At 41.1% G+C, this 18,737-nt stretch overlaps 1 protein-coding gene across 3 annotated transcripts in view; it reads right to left on the reverse strand.

Annotated features, from left to right (window-relative positions):
• Positions 1-4,694: 4,694 nt before the first annotated feature.
• Positions 4,695-18,737, reverse strand: part of LOC106586172 (activin receptor type-1) — a 37,576-nt gene continuing 23,533 nt past the window's right edge. For 2 of the 3 annotated variants that reach the window (XM_014173110.2, XM_014173111.2), the window contains exons 6-12: positions 17,259-17,464; positions 14,881-14,980; positions 13,969-14,115; positions 13,389-13,664; positions 8,850-9,047; positions 6,141-6,271; positions 4,695-5,654 (exon numbers count right to left, since the gene is read on the reverse strand). In XM_014173110.2, the coding sequence (XP_014028585.1) occupies positions 5,520-5,654; positions 6,141-6,271; positions 8,850-9,047; positions 13,389-13,664; positions 13,969-14,115; positions 14,881-14,980; positions 17,259-17,464 (1,193 nt within the window). In that variant the 3' untranslated portion in view covers positions 4,695-5,519. The remainder of the gene's footprint in view (positions 5,655-6,140; positions 6,272-8,849; positions 9,048-13,388; positions 13,665-13,968; positions 14,116-14,880; positions 14,981-17,258; positions 17,465-18,737) is intronic. The other variant, XM_014173112.2, reaches the window with a different exon arrangement.

The following is an 18,737-nucleotide window of genomic DNA, read 5'->3' on the forward strand; positions in this document are numbered from 1 at the left end:
TATTGAGAACGAGTTATACCTTCCAGAGCTTGCGTTGTAAAACAACTTAAAGATATATATGCCATGATTTTTACTTTCATTATAACCTTGTTTGCGATCTGAGACAGATATAGGTTTATTTATACAAATACATGTGCCACAATGGAGCACTTTGACAGTTTACAATAAAGAAAACAATTGCAGTGCATCCGTTTTATTGTCTTATGTAAATAATTGACGAGAGAATTTACAAAGAATGACAACCTTTCAATGGAGTCTGATTTCTTTATTTACCTAAGAATGTTCACTCATTAGAAAAACGTAAAGTTATCTCCAGTATCATCGCAAAGTCTATTTTGCAAAATGATGAAATAGACTTTGATACTGAAGATTATACCATGGGCCATTGCATCTCAGAGGCCTAACACAGCAAGTAATACTAAGTATACTTAGTATTGTTTACTGTGTTTAGACGCAGAGGCCTATAGCCCTGTAGATAATCATGGCATTCTGCAATGAATAGACGGTCAGGATGGTCCACCAGGTAAACAGGCTGTTCTGGTCCTGCATCTTCTTGTGACCTATTGAAAACAGTACAATAATGATATAGCAAATTAAGATGCATTATGTAGGCCTTTTGTTTTGATGACAAAACAAAGTAGCCTACACACCTGTGGAAGTTTGTCGCTTTCAGGGTCCGACTCCAGCTCCAACTGACAGGCCTTTGTTGTTTTTTGAAGGGGTAAGGCCAAATCAAATTCAAATCAAATGTCATTTGTTGCATGCTTCGTTAAAAAAAAAAAACAGGGTGTAGACTAACAGTGAAATGATTACTTAATGGGCCCTTCCCAACAATGCAGAGAGAATGAAAAGGCAAATCAGGCTGTGTATGTAAATATCTAATTTCATATTACATTTTGTTTCCTAATGCCTACACAGTGCGATTGAGCATTTCAGTGGCCCAAGGGAGATAAAGCAAGATTATGACAAATATATGTTTTATAAAAATAAATAAACACAAAGTGACTTATTAGACAAAGTGACAATTTTAAAATGACATTTAAAAGGCTGCATGGGGGCTTTAATCTTCTCTGAACAATTTCAGAACATGACTTTAAATAGAACCATGAGGAAACGTGTAAGAAACATTATGCTGAAGTACTGAAATTCCCACAAAAGAACATTCCCAATGTCAAACCAGTTGGAGAATGTTCCTAGAACCTTACCAACATTTAAATTAAATATAACCATTTTGGAACTTTTAGGAAACATTCTGTTAAAGTAATGAAATACCAAGAAAATAATGTTTTTGTCAAGTTCCTTAAAATGTGCTGCTGATAATGTTCCAAAGCCAAGCAACTACCCCGCACAATTCCTAGAAAGTTGTGGGAAAGTTATATGCAAAATAACCATAGGACAACCCTGCTCTCACCAAGCTCTAAGAAACATAAGGTTCTCAGAACATTATGTGCTTGCTGGGTCTAGCCCACTGATAAAGACAAGTGAACGAAGAGAGAACTGCAGCCTACATTCAATCAATTTTCCATTTATAAAATTGTCCTGTGCTTGGGTTCTCTCAAAACATCACAGCAGTAAAATGAAAACATAGTTTGTGAGGTATGATGACATATGATGACTCACCTCTGCATCTGGCACCACAATCAACTGCATTCTCCTTTTCTCATTCACCTATGTAGGCCTATCAGAAGACAATATCACCATGATCCAGTAAAGAATGAACATCTACGATAAGCAATATTTAGATTTCCATTATCTATGAACTCGTTTCAGAACTGCTTATAATCCCTATATCATGTTTTTAAAAGGTACCTTGGTATAAAGTGGTGTATCTACCAACTAATTGGCCATCTAAAACCAATGGTAAAAAAAATTTGGATACATTTGTAATTCACCAGGGATACCAAAGACACCTTAACACACAACACAATTGTTTTAATTAAAAACTGATGAAAAGCCATGGTGAATGCTATCTACAAATGCTGGTAGGTGCTATACCTGTAAAATACTGTTCCTACTGTTTCAAATGTGTAGGGATTCACCAGAGCTGGACACAACCTTGCAGCTGTACAATCAAAGCCATTACACCAAGTTGTCTGACTGAGCCCCTAAGTGAAATCACAAGTGATTTACTTCAGCCTCTGTGTTTAACTTCGCGCCAAACTACATGGTACAATAGCCAGGACACTGCACTAGCACCATATGCTGCCTGTTCTACGGTACCTCAAGCACCGGCATACCTCCTGGTCAGGTCACGTGGTCAGGAAAAACTCTAAGCCCCATCTATGGCCTCTTGGCAACACCATCCCAGTTATGAAACCAATGTGGCACATTTTGAAAAACTGTTTAGAAAAGCCCATGCACTTCTCTGATCAACAGTCCCTCACCCCCTGACATGCCTCTGGTGAAGTCTGGGACTCGGTCCTCCATATCAAGTCCCTAATGTAGATCTGAGTGCTGTAACTTTCAGGATGTAGAGGTCAGCCAACTGGGCAACAGAACAAGGTTAAGGGTATTCCATATACAGACCAACAGCCACTCGAGAGTATCGTACTATTTACTGAACTCTTGCAGGACAGTGAAACTTGATAAAGCGTGCTTCTTTATTGACCAATGCATCCTTAGCCTTCATCAGGTTTTAACAATAAAACACTTGTCAACTTCCACTGTCCTTCAAGAATAGATTGATTTCCTCTTGCACCTTAGTTGAAGAGCGCGGTAGGGGCACCGTTCCCTTCTCTTTCTATGGTCTGGAAATCCAAAGTGAATCTGACGGAAGGCCTCCCATACAGCTACCTGCATGAAAATCACTATACAACAGCCATGGGTGATCACATTGCGCTCACTATTTTAAGTCTGCTAGATGACTAAAGTGGAAATGTAATGCATTTCCATAGTAACCCATTACGAACCGATTAGCAAAGCCACGTTGAAGGCGGGGGTTCTATTCGCTTTTCATTCTCACATGATCTCTCCATTCTTCAAGGCCAAGGCTACCTACAGTACATGCTGTCCCCGGATGAATAGCACAGCTTCAGAAGACTGAAAGAACGAGAGAAAGCAACAGAGGGAAAGAGAAAGAGGGGTGTGTGTGTTTTCCAGGGTGTCAGGCTGCGTAGGAAGTTGAAAAAGCAACTGCTTCAAAGAAAATGATTTGCCAGCTTAGTGACGAAGTTGGACAAATGAACTCTAGAAATGAATACGAAGAATTCAAGGCCCTCAGGATCTCTTGAGCTCTGTTGAATGATCATCACCACAGGCAACACTTTGCTTCAATGTTTTAATTGAAAAGCTACCAAACCTAAAAGCTGGAGGAAAAACAAGTACACATGCATCACTGTCGTCTTGCAGTGCTGTAGTGGGAATTAGTCTAAAATAATGTCTGCCATTTGCATGTAAATGGGAATCATGGTGAGTGAACAACCACCCGTATACACAAAGCAGCAAAATGAGACCTTGTTAAAACCACATCTGGTCATTGTGGATCAGTTCACAGTAGCACAGTCAGGAGACCGTTCTAATGACCAGTTAATGTTGACCATGAGTGAGTCCCAAAAGGCACATTATTCCGTATAAAGTGCTCTACTTTTGACCAGATCACTATTGGCCTCGGTCAATAGGGAATAGGGTGCCATTTGGGACATTTCCTAGGATGTTGCCTATAAAATATGCTCGTTTGGAGATGCTCATTTTGGGTGCCACAGTCAGTCCCGGCAGACAACTGACATATCCATTGCTTTGCTCTTTACCGGCCCCCACGCCGATTCAGGAATACAAATGAGTGCAGGTGACACCATTTACAGTACCATTCTAGACTTGCCTTTTGTTTCTCGTCGGGCAACTCCTCCACAATTTAGTCATTAGGGCCTAGAATACCCTCTGACATTTCCCAAATGAAAATGTATTTGTTGCATTTTACAACCGAGATTGAGCTGTGTTTAATATGGAAATGGATTAACATGCCCTACATACTTTGCTGCATTTCATTATTTGTTTAGTAGTCGACAAGCTGGACACAAGAAAAGTTCCTTTGTGCAGTGAACAGCTTACGTCTCTGCTGCAGGTCAGTAAGACTTTAGGGGCTGCACTATGCCAAGGCAAAGGAACTGTCTAGTCCGGGAGGACAAAGGAAAATATGCAGAGCTGATGAAATTAAAATACGCTCTGCATTTGCATAACAACCACTGCTAATACTCACCACGAGCATATTACTTATCCTGACAGTTGCATAACTGTGGTAACGCTCAAACTTCCCAGGTTTTCCAGCAATCCTGGTTGGAGTATTCCAGATTTACTGTTTATTCCCACCTAAACTCTGGGAATCTTCCAACTGTCATTTCTGGAAAAACCTGGGGATTTTAGAAGGTTACCAGAATTTTGCAAACCTATCACGGCATGTAAAAAGGTTCAAGTTAAGGTAGATGTGCAGAGCTCCACAGTGGGCAAATATTGTGTGGAATATGTTTTGATGAGGGGAAAAGGGTTCATTTGATGTTGTAACTGACAGATGAGACAGATAGCATCTATGTGTTTTTTTCTATTTAATTAATAGAAATCACTACTTGATATAAAATGTTTAAAAAAAAAATATTTAAAAAAAGGCTTACGTTTGACTTCAATTACTTTGACAATGCACAAATTAAGACAATATTACTTTACAGGCATAACTTCTGCTCCTGTATGAATTGAGTTCAGCGTCATCTAGTAAATATTTTATTTGCTCTTTTAAGATTTATCTCAATTAAGCAGATGAAACAACCAAACAAATAACAGGTACATAATGTGAAATGTATGGTGATATAAAAAGTTTGTGACAGGATACGTTAGACGACGTCGCCAAAGTAAGAAGTAAAGAGTGGCTATAACTGTCTGCAGCACAATTCTACAACACAGTGTGTTAGCTAAATACGTTACAGGTTGGATGAAATACCAAGAGAATTGTTCTAACAATATTGTAAACAGCAGTGCAAGAGAGATGCAGTCAAAGTAAAACTTAACTCTTTTTTTCCTCATTCTGATTACTGGAGTTTGTGTGAACTATAAAACAAAACATTTTTGGCAAGTTGTTTTTTCTCCAAATGCATCAGCAACAGTGCAAGCCAGGAATGCAAAGATTGCTAGTGCAATAACAGCAATAAAGCACGGCCAATATCGCTAAATTAAATATGTTCAGACATTTCTCAGAAACCGGCAGCTCTAAAGCGATATACAGTACTCAAATGCCCAGGTAACAGTTTCTTCCTTGAAGAACGTGACTATTAGTTCAATATTCCTATATCTTAAAAGGGATAGTCACCTAATATCCAAGACTATTGGCAGTCTTAAATGCCCTGTAAGCCATCTTTGGATGCCAAAATGTGTCCCTCCAAGTGTTTAAAATAAATACAATGTGCCACTTTAAGAGCACTGAGCCCAACCGGTCCTTTTTCTCCTGTGTGTTGTCCAGGGGGACCGAACTGCCTGCTGGGTGTCTTTAAAAGGCCTTTAGGTCTCCTCTCCTTCCGCACCAACAAGGAAGAAGCTCAACAGTCCGTTTTAATTTTGTCTAGAGAGTTGTCGATTTTTGTCAGAGTCTTTTTGATGCGTAGCGCCGTTAATCTGGCGGATGGATTCTGGTACCAGCACTCCTTCATAAGTTTAGCGATGGACGTTAAAGTCTGGAAAGCAAGAGGAAATCAGAGTTAAAATCCATTCAAGTTCATTTTATTTTTTAAATCAAGTGTGAAAGTGTATATTTTCCCAATGCAAAGGGTAAAGCAATTATTTTTTAAATCAAATAAAAAAGTTTATTTGTTCAGTAGACAGAATTGCAGATGTCATCACAGGTGCAGCGAAAATAAATATCATTTATGATGAGTAATATAAAAGGCTAGAATTCTAAGCAAAAATTTATTCTAAGCACAAAAGATTTGAACTGCCAATCAGACCGTATCATGTTTTCAATGGAGCTTGGAAATGCGGTTGGCGGCTGACAGGCTGTTTACAGAGGATAAGTAACCGTCTGATGAGGAAGGATAACCTAGCAGACAGTGCAGCATTCTGCACAGTTTATAAATAGACAGATTTGGAGAGGCTCATATTCTTTTAGAAAACATATTAGCTAGTTCTCTCTCCACCTCTGCTTGTCTCATCTCTGTACTCACTGGGTCTGAGAACCATCTGTTGGGGATGTTGGGTCTCTGCTGGTCCACACACACCACCTTCTTCATGTCTTCAAAGCTGGGGTCGCTGGGCACCGCGTCATGGAAGGGAGGCTTGTAGTCCTCTACAATGCCTACACAGAGTATGTGGGAGAATACACAACATATAAATGTCTATGAGATCTAACATTAAACCGCATGGGAATTTTAATATTGAGCAATATGCAAGTGTAACAGAAAATAGGAAAAATACATGACAGAAATATCCATAAAATCTGGCGAATGGGATTTTATACTGCATTTCCTCCTCCTTAATGACAGAAATATGTTAGTCAAGTAAAAAAGTGCCACAAAACAATACTTGAAATAGCATAGAAAAATGCTAACAAGGTACTTTGTTTGCATAGTTCTCACTTTCTACTGTGTACTAGGCGGAAAACCATGGGGAAAGTAAGTCATTTAACTGTGTGGAGAAAGCAAGATCTATTTCAGATAAGATGCCAGCGCCTCTAGTCCCAGACTAGACCACAGACACGGGGGATAGTTGTCTGTCCTCCTCTGAAGTCACATTCACTAATTTCCTCAATGAGACTCTGTGTCAGCCCAAGTATTGATTTCAATCATTGACTTGTTCTGCCGATGGTGAACACAACTTTATGCATAGCAAAGTGATACGGCGGTTTTGCTATTAGATTGCTAAACACTTCCTCTAAAAGTGGCGAAATCAATTCTCAAAAATCCAGCTGGACATTATGTTCTATATACAGTTGAAGTCAGAAGTTTACATACACTTAGGTTGGAGTCATTAAAACTCGTTTTTCAACCACTCCACAAATTTCTTGTTAACAAACTATAGTTTTGGCAAATCGGTTAGGACATCTACTTTGTGCATGACAAGAAATTTTTTCAACAATTGTGTACAGACAGATTTCACTTATAATTCACTGTATCACAATTCCAGTGGGTCAGAAGTTTACATACACTAAGTTGACTGTGCCTTTAAACAGCTTGGAAAATTCCAGAACATGATGTCATGGCTTTAAAAGCTTCTGATATGCTAACTGACATCATTTGAGTCAATTGGAGGTGTACCTGTGGATGTATTTCAAGGCCTACCTTCAAACTCAGTGCCTTTTCGCTTTACATCATGGGAAAATCAACAACAAAAAAAATCAGCCAAGACCTCAGAATTTTTTTTTGTAGACCTCCACAAGTCTGGTTCATCCTTGGGAGCAATTTCCAAATGTCTGAAGGTACCACGTTCATCTGTACAAACAATAGTACGCAAGTATAAACACCATGGGACCACGCAGCCGTCATACCGCTCAGGAAGGAGACGCGTTCTGTCTCCTAGAGATGAACGTGCTTTGGTGCGAAAACTACAAATCAATCTCAGAACAGCAAAGGACCTTGTGAAGATGCTGGAGGAAACAGGTACAAAAATATCTATATCCACAGTAAAAAGATTCCTATATCGACAGAAGAAACCACTGCTCCAAAACCGCCATACAAAAGCCAGACTATGGTTTGCAACTGCGCATGGGGACCAAGATCGCACTTTTTAGAGAAATGTCCTCTGGTCTGATGAAACAAAAATTGAACCGTTTGGCCATAATGAGCATCGTTATGTTTGGAACACCATCCAACCATGAAGCACTGGGGTGGCAGCATCATGTTGTGGGGGTGCTTTGCTGCAGGAGGGACTGGTGCACTTCACAAAATAGATGGCATCATGAGAAGGAAAATTATGTGGATATATTGAAGCAACATCTCAAGACATCAGTCAGGAAGTTAAAGCTTGGTCACAAATGGGTCTTCCAAATGGACAATGACCCCAAGCATACTTCCAAAGTTGTGGCAAAATGGCTTAAGGACAACAAATTCAAGGTATTGGAGTGGCCATCACAAAGCCCTGACCTCAATCCTATAGAAAATGTGTGGGCAGAACTGAAAAAGCGTGTGCGAGCAAGGAGGTCAACAAACCTGACTCAGTTACACCAGCTCTGTCAGGAGGAATGGGACAAAATTCACCCAACTTATTGTGGGAAGCTTGTGGAAGGCTACCCGAAATGTTTGACCGACCCAAGTTAAACAATTTAAAGGCAATGCTACCAAATACTAATTGAGTATGTAAACTTCTGACCCACTGGGAATGTGATGAAAGAAATAAAATCACTCACTCTACTATTATTCTGACATTTTCACATTCTTAAAATAAAGGGGTGATCCTAACTGACCTAATACGGGGAATTTTTACTAGGACTAACTGTCGGGAATTGTGAAAAACTGAGTTTATATGTATTTGGCAAAGGTGTAGGTAAACTTTGACTTCAACTGTATTATGATAGGTTTTGATTATGCCCTGACAGGGACATTACAGAATATTCCAAGAACAGCATGCATATGCAGACAGGCAGGTAACAGAAAGATACCTACAGAAGCTCTGTCTAATCGAACTACTACATGACATGTTTAACATGCTTTGTCAAATAGCCCTAAATGCATGACATTCTAGATGTTTGTTTTTAATTCAATTTTTTTACTGAATACTTGTTAGTTGCTGCATCGTTTTAGATGAGAGCTTGCAAGTGTTTCATTGCACCGTGTACACTACCTGTATTCTATGCATATGACAAATCAACTTTGATTTGATGATCAATGAATAAAGGAGAGAGAGAACAGAAGAAACCATTCAGCGTGTATTGTACTGACCGTTGCTGACCGTGCTCCTTGCAATCTCCCACAGGACCAGGCCAAAGGCCCAGATGTCCACTCTCTTGAAGGACTCAAAGCAGTCCATCTGGATGGAGTCGTCCAAGACCTCTGGGGCCATGTAGCGCTTCGTGCCCACTTTAGGGTTGTTGCCCACGTCTAACTCATTTGTGTCTTGGAAATGCATCACAGCAAGACCTAGGCCAGAAAATATTTTTTTTTCTCATTAAAAGGATTCAAAATATGGTGTCTATGTACCAAAATGATTGTCCCTATTAACTTATTATATCTAAAGCACAGTATACTGTCCTCTGGTGGATTTGATTAAAATAGCATTGGTAAAAAAAAGCTTGGAACTGTTGTCAAAAACAACCATATTTATCGAAAAACAAATTACGCCCCGATCGTATCACAACAAAAACAACTCATCAACATCCTGTTTGTGAGCAGAATGCAGCTCATAAACAACTTAAAAGGGATGACGGTGGTGATTTTAGCAGTAGTCTCAATGAGCAGTCAGAGCTACCTGAAATGACTCACACATCACAGGCACGAGAACTTTGGGTTTGGGACATGAGTGCTGATTAATGCATGTTTGGTTAAGGCTTAAAGAGCTTCCTGCTCTGTTCTTCCTCTAATGCAAAAAAAAAAGTAAAATCAGGGTAGATGGAGGGAAGAGAGTTGGAGTGGTTTGGTATTTGGTATTTTATTAGGATCCCCATTAGCTGTTGCAAAAAAGCAGCAGCTACTCTTCATGGGGTCCACACAAAACATAATACAGAACGACATATTACAGAACATCATTAGACAAGAACAGCTCAAGGACAGAACGACATACATGTTTAAAAGGCACACGTAGCCTACATATCAATGCATATGAGATGGAAGGAAGGTGAGATGGATCAGGTTATTAAATCAACCTACACTGTAGTGTTTACAAACACTGCAGGAACAAGATCATCCACATGTATCGATCACATTTTTAATAACGCTGTAGAACTTTGTTCTAAAGCTATTGGATGCAGTGATCACCATATAGTGGCTATATCTAGGAAAGCCAAAGTTCCAACAGCTGGGCCTAAAATAGTGTATAAGAGATCATACAAAAGATTTTGCTGTGACTCTTATGTGGATGACGTTAAAAATATTTGTTGGTCTGATGTGATTCATGAGGAGCATCCAGACGCTGCATTTTATGAAATTGCTTCTTCCAATTATTGATAAACATGCACTTGTTAAGAAATGGACTGTTAGAACTGTTAAGGTTCCATGGATTGATGAGGAATTGAAAAACTGTATGGTTGAAAGAGATGGGTCTAAAGGGGTGGCTAATGAGTCTGGCTGGACATATGACTGGCTTACTTACTGCAAATTGAGAAATGATGTGACTAAACTCAACCAAAAAAATAAACTTTATTATGAAGCCAAGATCAATAATATAAAGAATGACGGGGAAAAAATGTCGGAGTACTTTAAATTAAATGATGAGCAGAAAGACAAAATCAACTCCATCTTTCATCGAATCAGATGGCTTATTCATCACAAAACCATTTGATGTTGCCAATTATTTCAATGATTATTTCATTGACAAAGTGGGCAAACTTAGGCAGGAAATGCCCACGACAAACAGTGAGCAATTATATTCAGGCATTTAAAAAAAAAAAAAATCTAACAATGAAAGGGAAGCAGTGCAAGTTTGAATTTTATAAAGTTAGTGTGGGAGAGGGAAAAATTATTGTTAACGATCAATAATGACAAACCTCCTGGCATTGACAACTTAGATGGAAAACTACTGAGGATGGTAGCTGACTATAGCCACTCCTATCTGTCATATCTTTAATCTGATCCTAGAGGAAAGGCTTTGTCCTCAGGCCTGGAGGGAAGCCAAAGTAATTCCGCTACCAAAGAGTGTTAAAGCAGACTTTACTGGTTCTAACAGCAGACCAATCAGCTTGCTGCCAGCTCTTAGCAAACTGTTGGGAAAAAAGTGTCTTTGGCCAAATACAATGCTATTTCTCTGTAAACAAATTAACAGACTTTCAGCATGCTTATAGAGAAGGGCATTCAACATGCACTGCACTGACACAAATGACTGATGATTGGTTGAAAGATATTGATAATAAGAAGATTGTGGGAGCTGTACTGTTCGATTTCAGTGCAGCCTTTGATATTATTGACCATAACCTGCTGTTGAAAACTTAAGTGCTATGGCTTTTCAACCTCTGTCATATTGTGGATTCAGAACTTTCTTTAATGGAAGCTTCTCAAATGTCAAACATGTAAAGTGTGGTGTACCACAGGGCAGCTCTTTAGGCCCTCTACTCTTTTCTATTTTTACCAATGACCTGCCACTGGAATTAAACCAAGCATGTGTGTCCATGTATGCTGCTGATTCAACCATATACGCATCAACAACCACAGTTAATGAAGTCACTAAAATTCTTAACAAAGAGTTGCAGTCAGTTTTGGAATGGGTGGCCAGTAATAAACTGGTCCTGAACATCTCTAAAACTAAGAGGATTGTATTTGGTACAAATCATTCCTTAAGTGCTAGACCTCAGCTGAATCTGGTAATAAATGGTGTGGCTGTTGAACAAGTTGAGACTAAATTACTTGACCTTACTTTAGATTGCAAACTGTCATTGTCAAAACATATAGATTCAATGGTTGCAAAGATTGGGAGAGGTCTAGCTGTAATAAAGAGATGCTCTGCTTTTTTAACACCACACTCCAAAAAGCATGTTCTGCAGGCTGTAGTTTTGTCTAACCTTGATTATTTCCAGTCGTGTGGTCCAGTGCGGCAAGGAAAGATCTAGTTAAGCTGGAGCTGGCCCAGAACAGAGCGGCACGTTTCACTCTTAATTGTAATCAGAGGGCTGATATAAATACTACGCATGTCTCTCTTGGCTAAGAGTTGAGGAGAGACTGACTGCATCACTTCTTTTTATAAGAAATATTAAATGTGTTGAAAATCCCAAATTGTTTGCATAGTCAACTTACACACAGCTCTGACACACACAAACTTATCCCACCAGACATGCCACCAGGGGTCTTTTCATAGTCCCCAAATCCAGAACAAACTCAAAACGTACAGTATTATATAGAGCCCTTATTGCATGGAATTTCCTTCCATCTCATATTGCTCAAATAAACAGCAAACCTTGTTTCAAAAAACAGATAAAGAAACACCTCACGGCACAAAGCCTCTGCCCTATTTGACCTAGATAGTTTGTGTGGCCCCCCGTACGGAGAAAATAAAATAATATATAATTTAAAAAAAATGTATGCATTCACTAAGTCGCTCTGGATAAGAGAGTCTGCTAAATGACTAAAATGTAAATGTGTGTATGCATTGATATGTAGGCTACGTGTGCCTTTTTAAAAAATGGATGTATGTAGTTCTGTCCTTTAGCTGTTCTGATGATGTTCTGTATTATGTAATTCTGTATTATGTTTCATGTTTTGCGTGGACCCCAGGAAGAGTAGCTGCCGATGGGGATCCTAATAAAATACCAAATACTGCCGGCTTTGGTCTTTGTCATGGTAGCTAGCAACGTAGGTTATGCTGTATCTCCTCGCAGTTCCAGACAGGGAAGGTGACGTGGAAAACTGCAAATAACAAACAGCCACAAACCCGGGACAATCTGCGGTCCCAGCAGTTGGCTGGGACTGCGTTCTAGAAAACCTTGCTAGCTTGATATGCAGCTAGCTAGCAGCTAGGCTAGCTGCGACGCCAAATAGCTCCTCAGACCCTTGGTCGGCAGGATCACTGGAAAGAGACAAGCAGTACCAGCAACTGCGTCGTGTGATTCCAAACTATGACGCTAGATAGCTACCAAGAACTTGTGACAGTTGGCAAAGACGCTACTACCACCATTATTTATTTAAATGCTATTTCTATCCCTTTTTCTCCCCAATTCCGTGGTATCCAATTGGTCGTTATAATCTTGTCCCATCGCTGCAACTCCCGTACGGACTCGGGAAAGGCAAAGGTCGAGAGCCATGCATCCTCCGAAACACAACCCAAACAAGCCGCACTGCTTTTTGTCACAATGCCCGCATAGCCCAGAAGCCAGCCACACCAATGTGTGGGGAAACACAAGAGCCGCTAGAGCGTGATGATACAAGGACATCTCGGCCAATTGTGCGCCGCCCCATGGGTCTCTATGGTCGCGGCCGGCTGCGACAGAGCCTGGACTCGAACCAGGATCTCTAGTGGCACAGCTAGCACAGCGAGGTAGTGCCTTAGACCACTGCGCCACTCGGGAAAACGGTCACATTATATTAAATAATTTACAACATCTAAATGAACAACAACCAGTGGAGGCTGGTGGGAGGAGCTATAGGAGGACAGGCTCATTGTAATAGCTGGAAAGGAATAGATGGAACGAGTCAAATGTGGTTTCTATATGTTTAATACCGTTCCATTTATTCCATTCCAACCATTACAATGAGCCCGTCCTCCTATAGCTCATCCCACCAGCCTCCTCTGAATGAACGCATACAGTATGCTTTACATCCACAACACTATGCTCTTACCCAGGTCGGCGATGCAGCACTGGCCGTTCTTGTTGACGAGTATGTTTTTGCTTTTGAGGTCTCGGTGGGCGATGGCCGGCTTGCCCTGGGTGCCGAAGATCTCCACGTGGAGGTGTGCCAGGCCGCTGGCGATGGACAAAGCCATGCGCAGACAGCTGGCTGTGTCTAGGGTGCTCAGCTGCAGGTAGTCGTACAGTGAGCCCATCTCGTGGAAGTGGGTGATTAGCCACAGCTGTGTACTCGAGTTTCGGGAAGTCATGTCCGAAGCGATGAAGCCTGCAGTCCAGGACGCACACAGACCGACAGACACACATTAGAGCTCAGGGAAAAGCTGGGAAAGGTATTTCTTCAAAATTCAATATGACAGACATTTTTTCACTAAAATAAAAACATTGCCAGACAGATGGGGTGAATCCTAACTCCCACAGGTTAAATGTTCACTTAGTCTTCCATTGACACCAATGCAGGACTAGGTAAACATTTTTTTTTTAAATTCCACTTGAGTGGGAGTTTGGATTTGCCTCATATAGACCAGCTCCTGTCAGACAGGGTTGCCCAGAGCATATCTGGAGGTATGTACCCAGGATGTTCTCATGCCTCAGCAGCACTGTGTTGTAGATCTCAGTCTCTCTGAACCAGGACTTCTCATCTCTGGAGGAGAAGATCTTCACGGCCACACTCTCCCCCTGCCACTGGCCTCGCCAAACCTCACCGTAGCGCCCCTTACCTATAGTGGGGGAAACAGGGGAGAGATGAGAAAACAGCAGACATTCTCAAGTCCTGCATTTGTAAGTAATGTTTTCGAGCAGAAGTGCTGACCTAGGATCAGTTTTAGATCATAATTATATTAAAATGATATGGACAGGGGTGATCTGATCCTAGATCAGCACTTTGAGATGCTTTGGGAATACAGATCTGGCCTCAAATGACATTCATCAAATACAGTGGAAAAATACCAACCCGTCAAACTACAACAGGAATACCCCCAATGTTCCCTCCCAACTCAAAAGTCTGATAATCTCTGTACATAGAGATTGTTTTGCTGATTGTATTGGTTTTATCAAGGCAGTGTTACACAAAACTGCAGACCATTAGTTAATGGAACAACACAGTACCTTTATTTTGGTCATCTCACTCAACTTGACCATTTGCATGAACTACATCTATTAACAATATCCCCATTTGACACGAAACCAAACATGTTTGTTTAAAATATTTTTGTTGGTAGTTACTTTGGCTATCTGGCCAGGTTTCAGACCGAGCTGTAAGAAAACTGAGAACACTTCCAAAAAAAGAATAGTAAGAAAACTCCCAGGGTCAGGGAAGAGCACAGGCTCTGTTTTCCAAAACAAATCTGCTCCTAAGGTGCTTCACTTTAAGATGTCTTAAAGGGGCATTTTACTCCAAAACCATGCATACAATGGATTCCCTGAGCCTAAACATACACCTCAGTTACTGAACAAAGAGAGAACAGACTGTATTGGATACTGACCCACACACTCGTTGAGTGTGATTTGCCGGGCGACGGTTCTCTGAACTAGGAAGGGGAGTCCGGAGCCGCTTCCCGACGTGCACGAATGATCCAGCAAATCCTGAGAGAAGGGGAGGGACAGCCAATAAATGAACAGCATCCAGAGGGATCAGATCAGCCGGTAGTCCCTAGATAAAGAAGGTGTCCCAGCCCCGGACATAGCAGAGCATCTGGGATTCATTGGAGCGGGAGTTGCTTATACTGCTATCTTGCCGTCTCTCTGTCTGGTTAGTGTCCACGCTGCAGAGACGTCTGTCAAATCAAATTTTATTTGTCACATGCTTCGTAAAACAACATGTGTAGCCTAACAGTGAAATGCTTACTTACAGGCCCTTCCAAACAATTGAGGATTTAAAAAATAATAATAATAGTAACACAAGGAATAAGTACACAATGTGTGTGCGTGTAAGATTGCTTAACAGTTAACCAAATAGCTACCCAGACTATCTGCATTGACCCTTTTTGCACTAACTCTTCACATATACTCCTGCTACTGCCTATTATCTATCCTGTTGCCTAGAAACTTTATCCCTACCTATATGTACATATCCACATCAATTACCTCGTACCCCTGCACATCAACTCTACTGGTATCCTGTGTGTGTGTGTGTGTGTGTGTGTGTGTGTATGTGTATGTGTATATATACACACACACACACAGGATACCAGTAGAGTTGATGTGCAGGGGTACGAGGTAATTGATGTGGATATGTACATATAGGTAGGGATAAAGTTTCTAGGCAACAGGATAGATAATAGGCAGTAGCAGGAGTATATGTGAAGAGTTAGTGCAAAAAGGGTCTATGCAGATAGTCTGGGTAGCTATTTGGTTAACTGTTAAGCAATCTTATGGCTTGGGGGTAAAAGCTGTTCAGGGTCCTTCCTGTTGGTTGGTTGGGTCTGTCTGTGTCTGGCCTCCCTGGAACAGCAGAGGGTCCTCTGCTTGGTAAACAACAGCAGTCCCTGGTGATTAGTGAGCTGAGGGGGCTGATAGATGTGATGTAATCCCAGCCCTAGACTCCAAACAGGCACAATGCTGCTAAGCCTTTAATGTGCATCTCATCTCCAGGCTCCTGCAGGGCACCATGACTGACACAAGGGGGCAGTGTTCAGCAACTCCAAATTTGGCTGAGAAAAACACTAACAAGCAGAGAGGACTAAAATGGAAACATTTAATAGATAGATACTTAATGCATAAAACAACAGCTGTGTGAATGCGAGTAAAGGAAAGGAATGCTAAATGGAAGCTGTAAATCCAAATGAGAACTCATTTTGTTGTGAGTTTAACATCCCTGTTTGGTGGGAGGGCAGATCTGGGCTGTTCGGTAGAAGGGGGTAGGGGAGAGAGGAGTGGGGAAAAATTCAGCCACAGCATTATCATAATCACCACAGACTTAGGCACCCAGGGAGACCTGCATGTGTTTTAAGGAAATGTGTTTACATGTTTGACTGCCACCACTGCGCCTAATAACTTTCCTCTGGGTGCTGCCAAGCACTTTTTAATTACACTGAAACAAACATTCTGCGGCAGCATATTTTGGGTTTCCGTTGCCAAGTACTGTGATGGGTTTGGAAATAGCTTGAAACAGATCCAAAAATCAGCAATTCCTCTAGCACACCCCAGCCCAGTGTTTTCTGGGATACTGGTCAGTGGTCACGCTTTGCTGTAAACACTAGGCGTGTTTAGTGATATACTTAAAGTTTTTAATTCAATTTATGGGATTTTCTTGAGGTGGGTAAATTGCTGAAGTTAATCAAACAAACGCTGATTACAGTTGCGAGCTCAAAGCATTCTTTCACTACAGTACGGAAAAATTCTACAAAACGAGCAATTTTGTTGAAAACATGTGTATCCGTGATAGGCTCAATTTGCTCTGGTAAAACAAGATGCCCATTTTCCATCACAGTGGTAGAAGAAATACTTTCATTCCCAATTGAGAGGGCAGAAAATGAATCCCAGCACGGTTGATATAAGCCTACTACATGAACACCCAGGAACATGGAGTGCATGACTACCTAGCACGCACTCTAGTCTAGTGCACACAAAAATGCTCTTTGGGCTCAACATAGCTTGAGAGTCCATAAATGTTTTCAGTGCTGTACTGTGTGGACTAACCACTCAAACCACAGCTCCCCACCCAGCCCATCCCAGACCTTGGCCCATATTAAAGCCTCTCAGAGTAGAGTGCTGATCTAGGATCAGTTCACTTTTAGATCATAATGATATTACATTATTATGGACAGGCAGGACCTGATCCTTGTAAAGCTCTCCTACTCTGAAATGCTGATAATATGGGCCCCTGGTATGGTATGGTGCAGTATGATCATGTCCTGCTCACCGCAAGTGTGCTATCCCCCACGTTGGAGGCTATGAGTCCGTCTATGGTGCCGTACTCCGCCTCCCGGGCCGTCAGCCTCTCCATCTGGTTCTGGTGGATCCGCCTGAACACCAGGATGGCGATGCCTGAGAGGACGATGAGCACGATGACCGGAGCCACGATGACGATAGCCAGTGTAGTCAAGCTGTAGTTGGGAAGCTCGCCTGCTACGAGGAGAAGAAAGGGGTTTAAGTTAATTTGAACATCTTGGTACATACAGTCAAACGTTTGGACACATGCTCATTCATGGGTTTTTCTTTATTTTTACTATTTTCTACATTGTAGAATAATAGCGAAGACATCAGAACTATGAAATACCACGTATGGAATCATGTAGTAACCAAAAAAAGTGTTAAACATATATATTACATTTGAGATTCTTCAAAGTAGCCACCCTTTGCCTTGATGACAACTTTGCACACTATTGGCATTCTCTCAACCAGCTTCATGAGGTTGTCACCTAGAATGCATTTCAATTAACAGGCTTGCCTTGTTAACTTGTGGAATTTCTTTCGTTCTTAATGTGCTTGAGCCAATCAGTTGCGTTGTGACAAGGTAGGGGTGGTGTACAGAAGATAGCCCTATTTGGTAAAAGACCAAGTCCATATTAAGGCAAGAACAGCTCAAATAAGCAAAGAGAAATGACAGTCCATCATCACTTTAAGACATGAAGTTCAGTCAATCTGGAAAATTTCAAGAACTTTGAAAGATTCTTCAAGTGCAGATGCAAAAACCTATCAAGCGCTGTGATTAAACTAGTTCTCATGAGGGCCGCCACAGGAAAGGAAGACCCAGAGTTACCTCTGCTGCAGAGGATAAGTTTATTAGAGTTACCAGCTTCAGAAGTTGCAGCTCAAATAAATTCTTCAGAGTTCAAGTAACAGACACATCTCAATATCAACTGTTCAGTTGATATTGCTGCAAAGAAAATACTACTAAAGAACACCAACAAGATGAAGAGACTCGCTTGGGCCAAGAAACACGAGCAACGGACATTTGGTGGATGAGTTTAGTCTGATGAGTCCAAATTTGAGATTTTTGGTTCCAACTGCTGTGTCTTTGTGAGACTTAGAGTAGGTGAACAGAATCTCTGCATGTGTGGTTCCCACCGTGAAGCATGGAGGTGGTGGTGTGCTGGTGCTTTGCTGGTGACACTGTCAGTGATTTATTTAGAATACAAAGCACACTTAACCAGCATGGCTCGTGTTTGTTATATTGTTCGATGTCCCGTTTATTATTAAACTCACCACCTGCACTTGCTTTCCGACTCCCAGCGTATACGTTACACTAACAGTTTATCAAAATGTTAAGCTAAACGTTCTGAAATGTTGCATCGGCCTCATTGCGTAAAACAATTTTGTATCTATCTCATCCCACAACTGTCCCAGACTATGTTTGGAATATTTTTTGCTCGCACAGAATAAGTCAACTTTGGTATTA

This window comes from Salmo salar, chromosome ssa25 (assembly GCF_905237065.1).
Source record: "Salmo salar chromosome ssa25, Ssal_v3.1, whole genome shotgun sequence".
Classification (NCBI taxonomy): domain Eukaryota; kingdom Metazoa; phylum Chordata; class Actinopteri; order Salmoniformes; family Salmonidae; genus Salmo; species Salmo salar.